The sequence below is a fragment of the Littorina saxatilis genome, linkage group LG4 (assembly GCF_037325665.1).
Source record: "Littorina saxatilis isolate snail1 linkage group LG4, US_GU_Lsax_2.0, whole genome shotgun sequence".
In the NCBI taxonomy this organism is placed as follows: Eukaryota; Metazoa; Mollusca; class Gastropoda; order Littorinimorpha; family Littorinidae; genus Littorina; species Littorina saxatilis.
Window position 1 is genome coordinate 53,474,926 of NC_090248.1, and position 18,140 is coordinate 53,493,065.

At 43.6% G+C, this 18,140-nt stretch overlaps 1 protein-coding gene across 1 annotated transcript in view; it reads left to right on the forward strand.

The window, feature by feature from the left end:
- Positions 1–10,346: 10,346 nt before the first annotated feature.
- The window catches only part of LOC138965630 (E3 ubiquitin-protein ligase PDZRN3-like), a gene marked incomplete in the record, with an annotated part of 190,687 nt that continues 182,893 nt past the window's right edge, over positions 10,347–18,140 (forward strand). The window contains 1 exon segment of the mRNA XM_070337805.1: positions 10,347–10,502. Within this exon segment, the coding sequence (XP_070193906.1) occupies positions 10,347–10,502 (156 nt within the window).

Genomic DNA, 18,140 nt, shown 5'->3' on the forward strand with positions numbered 1-18,140 from the left:
GTCGAGTTTGTGTGTGTGTGTTTGTGTGTGTGTGTGTGTGTGTCTGTGTGTGTGTGTGTGTGTGTGTGTCTGTGTCTGTGTGTGTGTCTGTGTCTGTGTCTGTGTCTGTATGTTTGTGTGTGTGTGTTCGTGTGTGTGTGTGTGTGTGTGTGTTCGCGTGCGTGTGTGTGTGTGTTTGTGTGTGTGTGTGTGTGTGTGTGTCTGTCTGTCTGTCTGTGCGTTCGTTCGTTCGTTCGTCCGTTCGTTCGTGCATGCATGTATACATGTGCTCGTGCGCCCTGAAGCAGCGAGTACACTTGTGCTGGGTTATCGATGACCCATGCAGTTGGCATACCACTGTAACGGTGCGTGGCAGTAACGGTTGCGCGTACAAGCCAAGGTACCAGGGTGTAATCGAATCGTCTATCCGCCACTCAATGACAAGTGACGGGTAATTCTGGAATCACACGCCCCACTGCCTGCCACGATTCTCTGCACATGGGGGAATTTGCTGCTGAAGACATGTATTAGCTAGTATACATGATGGTAAAATCGATTGCTTGAGTGATTCAGTTTGTGTACAAAACTATGTCGCATTTTGTGAAGAGAGATCATGGCGGAAACTGCGAAACGTAGGCTAATTCTGTTTTCTCAAGTATTTATATTGTTTTCAATGTGTACAGGTATCACAGTTTTATATAAATCTTATTTCTTCTGTGGAAAGACAATTTCAAGAAAAATACCCTCTGTCTGTCTGTCTGTCTGTCTGTCTGTCTGTCTGTCTCTGTCTCTGTCTCTCTCTCTCTCTCTCTCTCTCTCTCTCTCTCTTTCTCTCTCTTTCTCTCTCTCTCCCCCCTCCCCCCATCTACTGACTTCTTCCCCCCTGTGTCTATATGAAGACATGAACGATGACCATTAAAGACGAGACCGCAGGTGCGCAGACGGCAAGGAAAGATCGTTATTTATGATTGACGCGACTTTTCGCACGGGGGAGATGTCCTTCCTTTTTTACCTCAGGTGTGTGTAAATGGACTGTCGTCTTTAACAAGGAGAGGGAGGCGAGGGGAGTACGGGGGAGTATAGAAAGAGTGAGAGAGAAGGGAGGAGGGGAGGAATAGAGAGAGAAAGAGAGAGAGTTGTACTGAGTTTCATGTTTTGGCTAAGTTGAGAGACGGAGAGAGAGAGAGACAAACAGACAGACAGAGACACAGAGCGAGAGAGGAACATACAGACAGACAGACAGACACAGAGAGATGTACTGAGTTTCACTGATTTTTCGACTAAGAAAAGAGAGAGAGAGAGTGAGAGAGTTGTACTGAATTTTATTTTTCGAAGATGAGACTGAGAAAGACGAGGAGTATAGAAGAGAGCAGACAGACACGTTTCTTAATTAGGTATTAGTCTGTTTGTACGTGCAGACAGTGTCATCGTCATCATCATCACCATCATCATCATCATCATCATCATCATCATCATCATCATTATCATCATGGCAGAGGACGATGGATTAGTTGTGAAGGACTGAAGTTGATGAAGGTCAACAGTCATGTCAGTTGCCGGAGCTTCGCTTCCGCTGCAGCTAGCCCACTTCCGGTATTTCTCTCTCATGATTGGTGGCCTTTGTGGCTTCAGAGGGATTGTTGAGTTAGTACCAGGTTCGTCGCCACGTCCAGGAAAATGATATGCTCATGAAACGAAACCTTTTTTTTTGTTGAAAACTTCAACAAAAGACGCTCAAAGGTAATGAATGTTTAATACCGCAGGAGCATTTTTTGGATTGACTACTTTAGATGGATGACATTCGTCGATGGACGGGTTGTAGATTTAGTTATTTTTGACTTGCTGCACTCATTTACGAATTCACTAAGCAAGAAAATCAAATGGTATTGTAGGGCAGGAAAGAAACCCAGAATTGATTTGAGAAGTATACATGGTGATTCAAACTGACAGTGGAATTGTACGCACAGAAAAAAATCAGAACGGATTGGAAAAGTATGCTTGGGCTCGAATACGAATACGAATACTTTATTATCTCATACAGAGAAATTTCAGTGTGGTGCACATTAAAAGACAACACAAATAATAAGACAACAGATAAAAATACCATACGAAGCATACTACACTCGCGCACGCATATATATATACACTAACAGGGATAATAACATGATTCCAAATAGGTTAATTGCCGTCAGCTTTAGCTAAAAGTTTAACGCTAAAATTGACTTCTCAGAGACTGTGGTCCGTAACCACTCTACCACAACCAATCAGCACAATGATCATCCCCTCCCCCTTACTGATCCGTCGTCAGTATGATGACAACAACGGTATCACGGACTGACGAGTAGACAGGAAGGGAGGAGGGAGGCCTCTGATCAAAAGGAAAAGACCGAGACGGAGAGAGAGACAGCGCGAGTTGTCCATGTACCATACCAGCGGCCGCAGCCGATTTTCATTCCCGGGCATTTGGTGTAATTGGACGGTCCTTTTTGGCTGTCATGACAGTCGGCCTGTTGTCGCCCGGCGGGACCGTGGCTGGGTACGCACGTGCAATTGACTGTGACAGGTGGCACGCGTGGCAGGGCGGGGGCTCCGCTGAACACCGCTCATTACCCGTCCCTGATTGTCGCCCTTGATTTAGTTGCTTCCCTGCCTTGCTATACTGCGGTTTCCTGACTTGAAATGGCGGGCGTACTTGGGTCAGAAATTCTCAAAAAAGTGATTTGTTGAATCTTTGTCAATTACTTATTATTTGTTCACTGTTGTGCCTTCTTCTGCGTTTACATTTCCCAGTCATGGAGGTTTTGTGATCGATAAGCTCCGAATTTTTTGTGCTGGATTTTGATCGAATTTTTTTAATTAATTTCGATACTTGAGAATTATCAGGAGTGAAACTGCAACACCATTGCCTCCTGCTGGCAATAATCTGTATGTCCCGCTTCCCATTAGTGTTAATTTCCAAAATCTACAGACAACTATGGACCGCTCATTGTTGTCTCGTACACTTCAGAGATTGCAACGTAGCATCCTTTACATGCATTGTATTTATTCCGTAAATTTTTAACGCACGTGTTAACAAAAACTCGTTCTGCTTTAAACGGGAGTAGAAACAACGCTGCTCATCATATGTCTTTCGTGTTATGACTAAAGTATACTGAAGGGAATAAATCTGGAATCTCTGGAATCTGTGTATGTCACGTGTCACTGAGGTTACAGCATTATTATTTGCCCCTATCTGTTGAATCAATAGATGACAATGGGACATGCCAACATTTCCACGCACATCAACACTTTGAACAGTAACCATGAGAAAGGAAGTTGGGGAAATGACAGAGCCCACATGTTGCCCCGCAGTATGACGTCATGCAGGGTCCAGCTCTCAAACAATTGTTGTGATCTGACATGCTCTGATTGTCTATAGATTTGTTGATGTGATAGAGATTGGTTTGACACAACTCCCACCACACCTTTCGCTCTCGTCCATCCTGCGTTTTTATGTACGTGAAAACTACTATTAACACGTCCGGTTTGGTTTAAACAGTGGTTTTTCTTTCATTGTTCAGTATTTACAATGCAAGGTTATAATCTACGCAAAACAGCAGTACAACTACAGTCAAGTGTTGAGTCAGTGTGTGTGGTCTCATGGGCAGCATTTTCGATTCTCGGTGTAAAAAAAAAAAGGTGGTTTAATATTGATTTTTACCAGTGTTATTTCTCTCGTCCCTCCTTACTCTCGATATCAAAAACTGGAATGTAAGATTCTTCTTGTGATCGAGTCCTCGCCCATTTTCTACCTGTAAAAAAAACCAACTAAATAGTGCATCGACTGCTCACAATTGAAACTAAACAACTTCGCACTTAAATCTCGGACAATGCACACGTTCTTTGCCGTCTCCTCCACAACCTCCCTGCCCCTTCCTCCTCCACCCGTTCTCATAAATCCGACACAGAGACCCAGGGAGACAGGTTGATTTGGGGTCTGGGTCAGTGCAGGCACTGAAGACTGAAGAGGCGTTGCATAGATTAGACGCCAGGGCCCAGGGCGGAGCGAGGGGCGAGTCAACACGGCCAAGGGGCTCCCGAGAGACGTGGAGAACACCCGTTGTCAGCGAGGTGTGATGATCTCTGCTGGCCCCATGATTACCTCTCTCCTTGGCGTTGCACAACATTGCAGCTCCTCCCTGGCCCACCCGGAGAAGGGACCTACCCGGTTATCCACCTTCAAGTACCCGAGCAAACAGATTGCCACGGCGTGACAGCTAGCGTGGCAGGCCGGAGGAATGCTGCCCAAGTCATCGCGCCGAGCGACGTAGGGGTCGGGTTAAATTGTTTCCTTCAGGTAACCACCAACACCACACCGACCTCGTATGATTGAATTTGAAAGCTGGGGCGCTGTACAGTACAGTCGTACTGAAGGAATGTTGTCAGGGCTGGAAGGGCGAGGATGTAGCTCAGTCGGTAGCGCGCTGGATTTGTATCCAGTTGGCCGCTGTCAGCGTGAGTTCGTCCCCACGTTCGGCGAGAGATTTATTTCTCCGAGTCAACTTTGTGTGCAGACTCTCCTCGGTGTCCGAACACCCCCGTGTGTACACGCAAGCACAAGACCAAGTGCGCACGAAAAAGATCCTGTAATCCATGTCAGAGTTCGGTATGCTTCCTCCGAAAACGGCGTATGGCTGCCTAAATGGCGGGGTAAAAAACGGTCATACACGTAAAATTCCACTCGTGCAAAAAAAACAAAAAAACCCACGAGTGTACGTGGGAGTTTCAACCCACGAACGAAGAAGAAGAAGAAGTCAGGGCTGGGACTTGTCACATAACTAACACGAACAGCCTGGGTGCCCTCTGTGCACAGTGTACGTGAATTGTTTGTGAATTTATTTTGCAAAAGCCACTAGTGACTGTTTATAAACTAATTCATCAGTCAGGGTGATGATTTTTGTAATGTGACCAAGTGGAGACATTTAATTTGTCTTATCCAATGTAAAAGTGCTTTTAGTTATGCGCTGTAGAAATCTCCTTAATAAATAAATAAATAAAAGCCTGACCAGATCTGAGACGATGTGCCGAACTGTCTGCACGGGAAGAAAATAATATGCCTTTAAATTCAGTGTCACCTTCATGTACACATTCACTTCATGTGGCTGAAAGCAGGGTCTCAGTAAAGTCACATGAAAGTCGAATGGGGAGCAGTAAAGGTGTGTGTGTGTGGGTGGGTGGGGGGCAGGGTAGTATGAGCACACATTATCTCAAACCGTGCGGTCGTCCAGCTGGGGGTGAAAGGGGTGACCGGGGATGTCTTATTCGTGTCAGAAAGGCGAAGAGGAAATGCGGGGCCCAGATGTTCAGCGCGTAACTGCTAATGGGTTTTGATAGTTGTACGCATTTCCATTAGACGCGGAGAGCCGTTCCTTTCATGGCGTTTTCTGCGGTGTTCAAACTCAGCAGAGCGCGTCACAAGCGCAGGCTTTATCTCTGAGGACCGTTATGGGCTTGAGATTTGCCAAGGAGATATATGTCTTCAGGGGTATCTCAGTAACGGGATTAAACCTCCCGCATGCGGCAAAGCCTAAGTGCGTGATAAAGTTTAAATTGCAATTTGGGTGCTTACAGTCCCATTGAAGTTATCCCTTCGGGTTGCCTCCTCCTTCCGGCTACTGGTTTTCCTCCACTGCAATACCTGTCGTTAGGAGGAATTGCATAAGTGAAGTAAGGAGGTATATATGGGGTTTCTGAATTCACACTACATCTTCCTGTCGTTTCGTAGACTTCGAATAAACAAAGCCGGTCAGGTTTATTATTTCTCAACAGTTTAAGCCATGTCATCCTGTCTTTGGTAGCTTTTGGATGGCTACGGCGATGGTAGGATTTATAGAAGCTCAAAGTTATGTCTTTTTAATGTCTCTCTGGTTGGCCTTCATCTTTATAAACAATTGTGATGTTTGCTTCCGTTTTGTAGAAATGTCATCCTGTCTTTGGTAGCTTTTGAATGGGCACAGTAATGGTAGGATTTAGTAGCTCAAAGTTATGTCTTTTTAATGTCTCTGGTTGGCCTTCATCTTTATAAACAATTGTGATGTTTGCTTCTGTTTAGTAGAAATGTCATCCTGTCTTTAGTAGCTTTTGAATGGGCACAGTAATGGTTGGATTTACCAGTAGCTCAAAGTTATGTCTTTTTAATGTCTCTGGTTGGTCTTCATCTTTATAAACAATTGTGATGTTTGCTTCCGTTTTGTAGAAATGTCATCCTGTCTTTGGTAGCTTTTGAATGGCTACGGTAATGGTAGGATTTAGTAGCTCAAAGTTATGTCTTTTTAATGTCTCTCTGGTTGGCTTCATCTGTAAACAATTGTGATGTTTGCTTCTGTTTTGTAGAAACGTTTTCTAAATGTTTTGTTCAGACGAAGTTTTTGCTGTGTACAAATGTTGGCGAAAGCTTGCACAACAGTTAAGCAGACGTTATGCGTGTTTGTGGTCATTAATTTTGACAGAATGAACGAGTCAATCCCTGGAATTAGGATGTGAAGGATTCGGTGGGGTGGGGTGGGGGTTAAATCGAGGTGAAATGCAAGTGAAAATGATTAATGATCGGTCTTAATGGACATGCTAGTGTGGATTAGGCAATAAAACATAATATGGTGGGGGAAAAAACCAGCATCGATAAAAGAATGGATGACGAAGAAAATAAATGTTAACTGTCAGGTAAGCCGCATGCGTTAATCTAGGCATAGCAATCCCGTCGTAATCTATAGAAAACGATATTCCGTGCAGGTACACAAAGCATTGGGAATGTGTGTTTTTTTCGCAATTGTGTCACAGTCCACATTTGTCTTTATATCTCCCAACGTCCGTACTCACACCTTCCTACTCCTTCCTTGTTCTTATTCTTTCTTTTTACCTCCCTTCCCCGACACTCCACCCCATCCACCCCATCTACCCGAGTAAATACATGTTTATGGGAATTTGGGGCTTTTCTGACGGATCTGACACAGTCCATATTTACCACTAATCCTCCACCATCCCCTTTCTCCTCTTACCCACCCCCCCCCCCCCCTTCTCACATATCCCCCTCTCCCCCAACAGCTGCAGCAAAATGTGCGAGTTCCGCCGAGTCCATGACTCACCTGGGATGGTTGTCACCATCGTGGTATCTCAGGAACCGGCACCAGGAGTTCCATCGCCGTGTTACCTGGCCTGGGTGCGTTGCTAGGCAACCAGACTGGTGCCCAGGTAAGGGTTCCGGTGATAAGGCGGAGTATCCAGCTGTACGCTGAGTGATGGAGTAACGATCATGACGATAGCCTGGCTTAGTCTCCATCTTGATACGGAAGCAACATAAATGGACTGGATTTGGAGGACTATGGGCATATCAGGAGGAGGGGGGGGGGGGGGGAGAGGCGAATTGTGGAGGATTATTGGTAAAGAGGTCTGTGTCAGATCCATCAAAAAAACCCAAATGCTCTAACACATGTATTTATTTTTGACGCAGCTAGTCGGGTAGATGGGGGGGGGGGGGGGGATATGGAGGAGGGGGGTGGGGTGAGTAAGAGAAGAGGATTAGCAGTAAATGTGGACTTAAACAGTGTTTTCTTTAAGATTCAGAATAAAAAATAAAAAAAAATATGTTATTGGGACGTAAAACTAAAAGTTACAGTCAGTGTTCTTCGACCCATAGGTCTATTAAGTAGACAGAAGACAGACTCGCTCTTGTAATAGATACAGTGTTCTCTTTATCTTGTCAGTATTGGCAATGTCTTGAAATTCTGTACGCACTATACTGAATAAGCACAAGTTAGATTCGGAGGTGTGCTGTTATTTAGACAGCATTACACTTTTTTTTTGTACCTAGTGGCAGAAGGATGGGAAATGTGGAAGGGGGGGGGGGGGTGAAGAGATTAAGAAAAATGAGGAGGCGAGAGGTGAACATTAATTTACTTGTGGGAAGTTAATGAAAAGAAAGGTCAATAGAAGTATGGGTAAGGACTTTTTTTTTAAAAGGGAAGATTGATTTATTGTGATTGATAGATCAAGGATCAAAGAGTTGTGAACAGATTGGCACAGAAAAACAAAATGAGCCCTTGGGCAAAATACACGTAGGCCCTACTTGTACTTTCAAACATCCAATGAACCCTCCCACACAGTTTGTTTTGAAGGGACAGAGAAAAACTTAGTTTCAAATCTGTTTGCTTTGTTGTAAACACACACAAGTACCATCATTGAACTTGCAACTGCTTGAAAGTGCTAAACAATACCGCACACAATTTAGAATAGAGTGACATTCAGTTTTCAATAAATTTAAATGTCACTCCGTCTACACTTCTAATTGTGTGCAGTATTGTTTTGCACTTTCAAGCGACTGCAAGTTCAAAGATTGTACTTGTGTTGCTGAAACCTATCCAGACAAAAGCATAAACTAGAACACGTAAACAACATTTTTAAAAACCCAATTTTTTTAACAAAAATGCACAAGCAACGTAAGACAATCTTTTTTTGTCACATTGTACCACGTCAGAGGGGATCGATATTATCTGGAAGCACACAAAAATGGCCAACAATGGGGGAAAAAATGGTTCATCGACACAATCGCCATTGAAGGTTCAGGCGGGGTACTCGGGTTCCCAAGCGATAAAAGGAAACATCTGCCTTTGATTGCTTTCATTTTTTTAAGCGGAGGACAATTGATGCAAACGGTTCATCCGCTGGGGGCCTTCTGCGGCTATCAGAAAACACGGCGTTTTTATCGGCGTCAGACAATAAGGTCTTTTCAAAGAGCATCGGATTGGCCCGATGTAACCCGTGCCATCAAACGGGCGATAAAAATAAGGGAGCATGGCTTGTCAACGGCCATTATCACCTTCTGGCCAGATTGGCCGTGTGTGTGTGTGTGTTAGTGGGAGCGTTTAGCTTGATGGCTTTACGAAAAGGATGGACTCCCCCCTCCACCCCCTGAGGGAAAAATTAATTCTCTCAAGTTACGCGTGTCCACACTGCCACTGTTGGTCAGTTCAGGTTTCTGGCTGACGTGTGTGATGTCAGTGTCCAGTCGAGTCACGGTGAGGTAGGAGGAGAGCTGACCATTCCCTCACGCAGTCCGAAAGCCACAGCAGGGAGACAGCAGCGCGCACACAGGTGAGTGAGCGTGCGTGTCCGCAGTGTAAGCAGAGAACCACAAGACTGTGGGGGCATATGACCACTCGTTGTCCTTGCATCTTTTTCTTCATATCCGTTACTATGGCAACACATCTAAGAGTGGACACGACGACAGCGCGGTGGTGGTGTTAGCTGGATTCGCTGTTGTTGATGTTGACGTTGTCGCTGCCGGTAGCGGATTTTCAAGTGACACGAGGATTATGTGTGGCTGTTATTTCAGCATCTTGTCACCTGAATGAGACCGGACAGACAGCGATAAACAGTATGAAACAGAGACAAGGGGATACAGAGACCGTGATAAACAGGGCGAGAAAGAGACAGTGAGAGACAGAGGCCAGGTACGTCACCCAGCGGTCGCCTGCAAAACCAGCTAATATTATTTCACAAAGCCACAGGTGGAAGCAACGTGACAGTGATTTGCTTATACCAGCACCTTGCACACCTGACAAGACGAGCAGGTAGAGAGAGAGGGGGGGAGAGAAAGGTTCTGTTACCTGTACCGGCTGTTTCTATCCATTAGTGTGCGTGGGAATTTCGGTGCGTTGAGCAGCGAAGTAACGCGTCGGAGAACATCGTAGGCAGGTGTGTTTGGTGACACTTTACAGTGATAATCGTTTCATCTTCATTAGGCCTGGAGGATGTTTGACTCGAGTTTGTAGCTTTTTTCCTCTCAAAAAGCGTCTTGATTTGTCGAGCACATTTACGTCATACATACAACATCTTTTCCGCGTCGTTAGTTGTGTATGGTGTATATTTATGATACCTGCGTGATACACTCGTGAATTTGTTTACCTCGGTGTAGATGTGTGAAACTACCTTGGAGTGTCTAGTGAAGGTGTACCCAAACTTCTTTCAACTCATTGCGTTGTGAGTGTATAATTATGTTTTTATTATCATTGAAACATTGAGGAGGTTGTTTATGTAGGTCGGTGAATTTGTTTGAATTTATGTAGGCGTTAGGAAAACACACACACAAAAAAAACTTTTCAAAAATCAATTTGGATTGAGTGTAAATATTTATGATCCTCGAAATACGTGGAGTTGTTTAGCTTGGCGACGATTTGGGAAATTATCGCGGCGTTATAATGTTGTACCCAAACATTGTCACAGTTCAACGGATTTTGTTATGAGTGATTGTGTACATTTATGATACTTGATACAGAAAATTGTGTATAGCTCGGTGAGTGTACGTGCTACAATTTACCCAGCTAGACGGAATGATGGCGTACCCTTACCGGAGCAGCATACAGTGGAACGGAACAGGTTACGGACTACGAAACGGACACAGGAATGACTCCGAATACACAGCACGCTCTTATCACGAACGTCGGAACACACAGGGACACATCTACAGCAACAGTCAAGATGTGTACCAGGTATGCGGACAACGAATCGTGCATGGAAACAAACACAGACATAGTGATCACGGCCTGGGAACTAATTCTGGTTGTGGAAACTTACACGAAAACAAATATGTCAAAAGCAAACATGGATACGAAAATGGACCCGAAGTTCACCTCGGATACGGAGATGGGAGTATACACTACGGATACGGATATCGGAGCTTCAGCAGTCGGCATAGACGGAATTCATCACCTCAGGTAAACAGGCTATGCAATAACGTTGAATTATGAATAACGTCTGACACAGCGATGTGTAAAAGTGTGGACATTATTCATGCTTTGGCTGTCATTTCTGGCAGCACTTCAGTATTGATGATGTCACAGTTCGTGTGAGCTGCAAAGGCCAAGGCTGCGTTTCTTTTTATGCTTACTAACGTCAGTGCAGTTTTGTCTATCGGTTTGCTTTGTTGTTCGTGCGAATAAACCCAGAACTGTTGTGCATTTAAACGTTTAAGAAACTCGTTTAGGCTTATCGTATAAAAAAAACATATAATTATCTTTTTTTTCTTCTTCTTGTTCTTCTATTCTTCTATTATCCACCCCCCCCCCCCCCCCCCCCACCCACACGTAGCTCGTTCACAAGTACAACACCCAGACCCAAACCGGCCCCTTTGTCACACACGGATACAAACAAGTTCCACTAGCTCTGACCCAAATCCCCCACCACCCAGTTTTGTACTTCCGTTTTTAACAGGCAAACAGAGGAAACACTGCCCTATTTCCATCCCTCAAAACGATGCGACCAAAAACAAAATCAGTGTGATTTATTAGCACAGCGGAGCATCGAGTGGGTGTGGCAGGGGCAGTCACTCTTCACACCCTCGCGCGCAAGGGGGGCAACTGTGTCATTTGCAGCTGCCATGGGAAGACTTCATTGCAGACGACAGTTGGGCCTTTGATGTCGCATGGGGGCCCCGAGGGCTCAGTGGTTAGGATAGGACGATGACAGCGTTTTGGGGCCAAGCTCCCGTACGGCAATTTGCATCTTAATCATTATTCCGGAGACTTCTGCTCCGTTTTGCTGGAGGCTCAGTCAGTTTCGGTTCGTGCGGGGTTGTATTACACACGTTTGAATCATTTGATTAGGTTAGAAAAGTGCAGTCACATCCGTTTGGTGTTATCATTGTATCAGTTTTGGGCTAATACCGCCAACGACTGATATAGTGATAACACAAAACGGATACACGTATTGTTTGTGGTAGCAGATCGGCTCCATCTTGTGCTAAGTTGTGGTATTTTTTTTTCGATAACAGATGGTTGGTAGATATATTGTATGGTAGTTGGAAAGGTTTACCAGACTTTATACATCTTTCTCTATGTCTCTGTTTCTCTTTCTCTTTCTCTCTCTGTCTCTGTCTCCTAGTGTTTTGTTTGTCTTTAGTTATTCCCTCTTCAGGGCGAGGACTCGATGTAAAAAAGCAGATCACTGCTTAATCTACTACCCTCGTTAATAAAGAATTGTCATTCTCTCTCTCTTTCTCTCTCTCTTTCTCTCTCTCTCTCTCTCTCTCTCTCTCTCTCTCTCTCTCTCTCTCTCTCTCGCTCTCTCCTCTCTCTCGCTCTCTCTCTCTCTCTCGCTCTCTCCTCTCACTCGCTCTCTCTCTCTCTCTCTCTCTCTCTCTCTCTCTCTCTCTCTCTCTCTCTCTCTCTCTCTCTCTCTCACACTTCCAATACTGAGTTGCATGTGGGCTAAGCACCGATTCCTCTCTCCACTCTTACTCTCATGGATTTACATGGGTGACAGATTTATTGAAAAGGGCCGTGGGTATGAATGGCATCTCCTCCCAATCCTTCGCCCTTCTCCTCCCGACACCCCCTCCCATGCTCATCACTCCTTTACGATGCTTTAATGGCGTGTAATGGGGGCGTAAGGCAGTGGCGGGTGGATAGGACTTGTATTGGCGCCGATCGCTCTGTCACAGTGTGCTACTGCGGGCATATGCACGTGAAGCGCGCTCGGTCGAGTTCTTCGAGTCTCCTGCACTTTGATGCGGTCTTCAGAATCTCTATACATTTGTGACCCTCCACCACGAAATGAGTCGCATGTCACAGTCCGGGGGAGTGTCTGGTAACAGTGTGAGGGTCACCTTAGTCACAGGCTTATAACTCAAACAGTTTTTGCTCTTTTCTGAAACGGTTTTCACCACTGGATAGAGCATAAAAAACTCTTTAGGAAAATGTAAAAATTTGTAAACCATGCAAAGGTGACATGTGACTCATTCCGTGGTGGAGGGTCACATTTGAACTTTTTGTACTGCGCTTACGCTGTCTATGTCTATGCTGAGCATTCTTAAGGTGATGCTTTTGGATTATCGTTCTTTGTTTTCTGTGTACTTTCTCTTTTGCAAAATTCAGTGCCAAAGCTTCGTGCAACGAGCTTCGTGAAGTAGACTTCGCGAAGTCTCTTCCGCCCAATCAATATCCAGCTTTACAACAACAAAGGAGTAAATTAATGCATTATTTTGTTTTGTTTTTGTCAAATGTCTGGGTTGGTAAGATGTTTTGACCGACTTGATGCTTTCAAGATTGTAAGTCTGATGTCTCTTCCCATTTGCTGTTGTCAGTTCCCAAGCTATCTTTAGTCAAGGGGCGTTGCAGCCAGAGTGAATTTATGGCCAGGCTTTTTGATAGTCTGACCTGATTAAGCAGCAGACTGCACGTGACAAATGCTGGCTGTATTCTCCAAATGTGTCTGTCAATTAAGAACGGTTGGTGTCGTGGGGATTTAACTTGACCCATATAAAGGCAGCTGCCACGCATTTTACTTGCAAATGGCGATAATGGATCTCGTGTGTGCCTTTGTGTGCGAATTTCGGGTCTACCACTGTGTCGGTGAGTCGGCGTCACAGTAATATATTCTGACCGGAGACCTCTAAGTGTGACCTACATTAACGCCGTTAAGACCAACATGATTTACTACACTGTCAAGGCTATTCTTTACGGTCAGCAATACTGTCACGGTAATAAATAATGACGTGTCTGGTCTCTCTGAATCTGACCTGCTTTAAGCGAACCGTCAAACTCGAAGGGCAATTTCAGACTTATAGTCAACGATGTCTCAAGCCTAACATTGTACGTAATCCTTAGAATAACAAATTTACGTTTTAGATCAAGATGGCGGACTCACAAGAAAGACATTCTTATAACACACAAAGGGAAACATGTTCTGGGTGATCCTGTAGCTCGCTGGTTGACCCACATAGTCAACCAGCGCAGCGATTCACGTGCAGACGAGTCCTGAGTGTGTGTCAGTCTGTCTGTCGTACGACTACTACTGTCACTTGAAAGCACGGAGTACGACCTACTTGTTTGAGGGCCTAGTTGCACGTGCGGAACAGCTGTTTGATCCAATTCTTTTGTCTCGGGCAACTTGATCAATCAGTCAATCAGTGGTGGACTGATAGAGTCAGTCGTATACGCCTGTCGGCAATAGTCTGTGTGCTTATTGTATTAAAGGCCGCAGTGATCACTCGCTTTGATCATTCTGAGGCGGCCACCAGTTTCAGTGATTCTTTTGAAAGAACGAGTATAGTCAGCTGCATAGGCTTTTCAGCAATAAACCGTCTTCTGACTTTGTGTCTTAAAGGCCGCAGTAAACGCTCATTTAAAATGATTCTCAGATGACCAACTGTTTGATTCTTTTTGTACTCCATGATTAACCAATCAGTGTCAAATTGAACAAAGTCAACAATACACGACATTCCGCAGCCTGCTCAACGTCGCAGCAAAGACAGGTGTATGTTCCCCATTCTGTTATTATTCCGAGTTAAAGCTCCGTGTGAAGGGCGTTTAGCAGTGTAAGCTCTAACAACAAATCTATTGTGGACTTATTCTTACTGATCAAACCTATATATGACTAAGTGCCAAAAGGTGCGCACGAAAAGCGGACAAAGGGGCTAAAAAATAAAAGTTGACAAACACGACTGATATTGTGATTTTTGTTAAGACAACAGATGCTGGAACCCAATTACGAAAAGAAAAGATAAATTTACCCAAATGATTTTACAAATAACGATAATTTTGTTCGTTATATCATTCAAAACGGCACTGAGTCATAGCATTAAGGTTATCTCGCACGTTTTTAAAGCTAGGGCTTTGAAACTTGGCACACAACCAAAGTATAATGACCTCCAGGTATGGTGCACATCACATTAAACAACATTGAATTTCAAGGTCACAGCGAGGTTAAATTTCCTTTGCAAACTGGAAAATTGTCGTTGTCACGTCTTACATGTTTTAATACTAGATCAGTTAGACTTTACATACTTCACATACTTTCAGCATTTTTATAAAACCTCATTAAAAGTGACCTGCTGGTTAATCTTTGTCAAAGTTCAAGGTCACAGCGGGGTCACATCTGGTCCAAATGTGGAATAGTTTCAATTTATTCAGCGCGTTTATAGCACGAGCTTTGAAAATACACACAGTTCTAGTGTATAATGTTCACACACGATTAAAGTCTGGTTGAAAAAGTCAAGGTCACAGCAGGGTCGCGTTGAGGTCAAACATATACATTTTTCAATGAGGTTTTCTCATATGTTTTTGAAGCTAGGGCCTTGAAACTTGACACACTACGCAAGTTAAATTAAACCTCATCAAATTCCAAGGTCACAGTAAGGTTAAAGATCCTTTAAGGATATTTTCTAAAAAAGGTGACCGCCTGGTTAATGTTTGTCAAATTTCAAGGTCACAGCAGTGCCATCTGGCTTAAACTTTGAAAAATTGTCAATTTCTTCAACTAGTTTTATAGTGTTTGAAGTCATTCACACATGATGAAAGTCTGGTTGATAAAATCAAACGTCAAGGTCGCAGCGGGGTCGCATTGAAGTCAGACACATACAATTGTCATTTTCACGAACGCCTTTTAAGCAACACCTTTGAAACTTCACACATTCCAAAGTTTTGATGTTGTTTGGTTATAATCAAAGTGTGGTCAATTTCCATGATTGAGAGCATTCAGAGGGGTCAAGTTGAGGTCACACAAAAAGTGATAATCTTTATAAGACTCACGTTTGCTGCTATTGCTCACTTGACATTGGTGAAAGTGCTTATTTTATAATTGTTGATCTTGATGTTTTGACTAATTAATATTACCAGGATCAACCATACCAGATTTCAAAGTCCAGAAGTTGTCAAACCTCAAACCTGTTGGAAGTTTCAAAGATTTAAGCATCAACAAATTTCTATTTGATTTGACCTTAAATAACAGATTTGACCTTAAATCTTAAAACAGATCAACCAGACTTTGGTTTTATATAAATTGAAGTTCAATACAATTTCCTTTTTTTTTTACCCACGCGAGACCCTGCTATGACCTTCACATTTCTCAAGGATCAACCTTGAATTCTCCATGTTGAACAATCATTAAGCAAAAGCGTTGTTTGAAGTTTGAAGGTTCTAGCTTCAAAAATCTCTGAAAAAATATGTTTCATCCGTTTTCTGAACCACATGTGACCCAGCCGTGACCTTGAAATCTGACAAGGGTCAACAAGACTTTTACCATGCATGGGGGCGATTAAACCCCAAATGTGTGTGAAGTTTCAAGGTTTCAACTTAAAAAACGTCTGAGAAAAATATACATTTTCCTTTTTGGACAATGTGTTGCACGCAAGACAACACGACAAACGCTCGTGTTATCATTCTTTTACTTTAAGGTCGACTTGCGTGCCCGCTCTTTCGCTAATCTCAATTAAAATTCATCTTGGAAGTTCGGTTTTATTACGCTTTTAATTAAGAAGATTAAACTAAGACAACAAATAGTTAGTTTTACCCATTAAACTCGATAAGGTAGTGACATTTTATGTTGAACGCAAGATGGTGTCGCACGCAAGATCTGAAAAGATGTTGACGACATAATTTCAACACTTGATAGCGCATTCGTGGTTCGTGATTTCTTCACAAATTTTGAACACAGAATGTGTCACGTGGTTCCGTAGATGAAGTAGATCTTTGTACATGTAAATTTTGTTTTTAAAAGAAAATAACCGTTAATTACCGAACATTTTGTCGCACGCAAGATATGACGAAATTTTCAAATCGTTTTCAAAAATGCTGTTCAAAAGTTCTGCAGTCTTTGCTGGATTACTTGAAAGACAGCAGTTTGATACACCGTTATCGCTTGACGTGTCGACATCAATTCCAGAGTTTTTGAAAAAGAAATTTAGTAAATATCTGCGATTGAAAAATGTATGCCGTGATGACGACACATCTTGCGTGCGACACCTTAAAATTCGGTTATCGAAAAAAAAAAATTCTCTCGAGATTTAGATTTGACGTTTGGTCTCGTCTGTAAAGCGATGTTTCAGGCATTCAATCAAACTAAATGCAATTCATTTGTGCTTCTTGTTATTTTTCTGTGGCATATTCAAAACACGAGGTATCACGATGTCCTTTTTCATATGGCCGGTTTTGGCGTTATTTTTGACTTTAAACAAAGATAACTTCAAAACCGTTCAAGTCAGACACACGAAATTATGTCCACTATCTCTTCGCACATTCATCCACACACACACCAATTTTCAGCAGACACACGTTTTTAGAAACATTTTTATTGTAAAACAAAGTCGTCTTCTGTTCTGTGAGCACCTTTTGGCACTTAGTCATATGTGCTTTGCGTGTTTGAGCGCGCAAAATCCGTAAATATAATTCTGGACAGTCTATGACGCCATGCTATTGACGAAAACTTGGCCCCTCGGGTCTCTTTGATCTGTTCTATTTGGTCGTGGAAGTACTTTTAGAGACCGGCACGGTTGGCCTAGTGGTAAGGCGTCCGCCCCGTGGTCGGGAGTTCGTGGGTTCGAACCCCGGCCGGGTCATACCTAAGACTTTAAAATTGGCAATCTAGTGGCTGCTCCGCCTGGCGTCTGGCATTATGGGGTTAGTGCTAGGACTGGTTGGTCCGGTGTCAGAATAACTTGATGTGACTGGGTGAGACATGAAGCCTGTGCTGCGACTTCTGTCTTGTGTGTGGCGCACGTTATTTGTCAAAGCAGCACCGCCCTGGTATGGCCCTTCGTGGTCGGCTGGGCGTTAAAGGTACTGAACTTGTCAAATCCAGGAGCACGGAGCCCCTGGGGCTTTTAGTCATACCTCAGGCAGCTATCCGTTAGAAGAACTACCAAGTTTCATTGACTTGCACCCAAAGAGGGTCTTGGCCTATTTTTGGGGTTGATCACCACATCATGCACAAAAAGACACGTCACTAGCAAACTATGTCAGACGTCATCATGAGTTTGTGTAAAACAAAATGGAGGCCGGAATCACTCAAGTTGAATCGAACTCCGACCAAACACCACGTGATAACTTGGTTAATTTATGCACTCGCGTGAACAAGAAACTGTCGAGCTTCACAGATGTCGTCATTGGGTAGTTTTGGGTTTGTTTTACTACCATAGAAGGATTTTTTTTAACTGTAAATGCACTCAGCTGCAACAAAAACGCAAAACGAAGGCTGTGAGCTGCACTGTGCCTTTAAGCAAACAAACAGACAAAAACTTTTAGAGACTTTACCATTCAACAAGGAAAGTGTACGTGAAAGCAGAGACATAGATAGAATGTATGTCTCTGATGAAAGTGACCGTGTGACTGTGACCTCAAGCTGACCAAACTCGC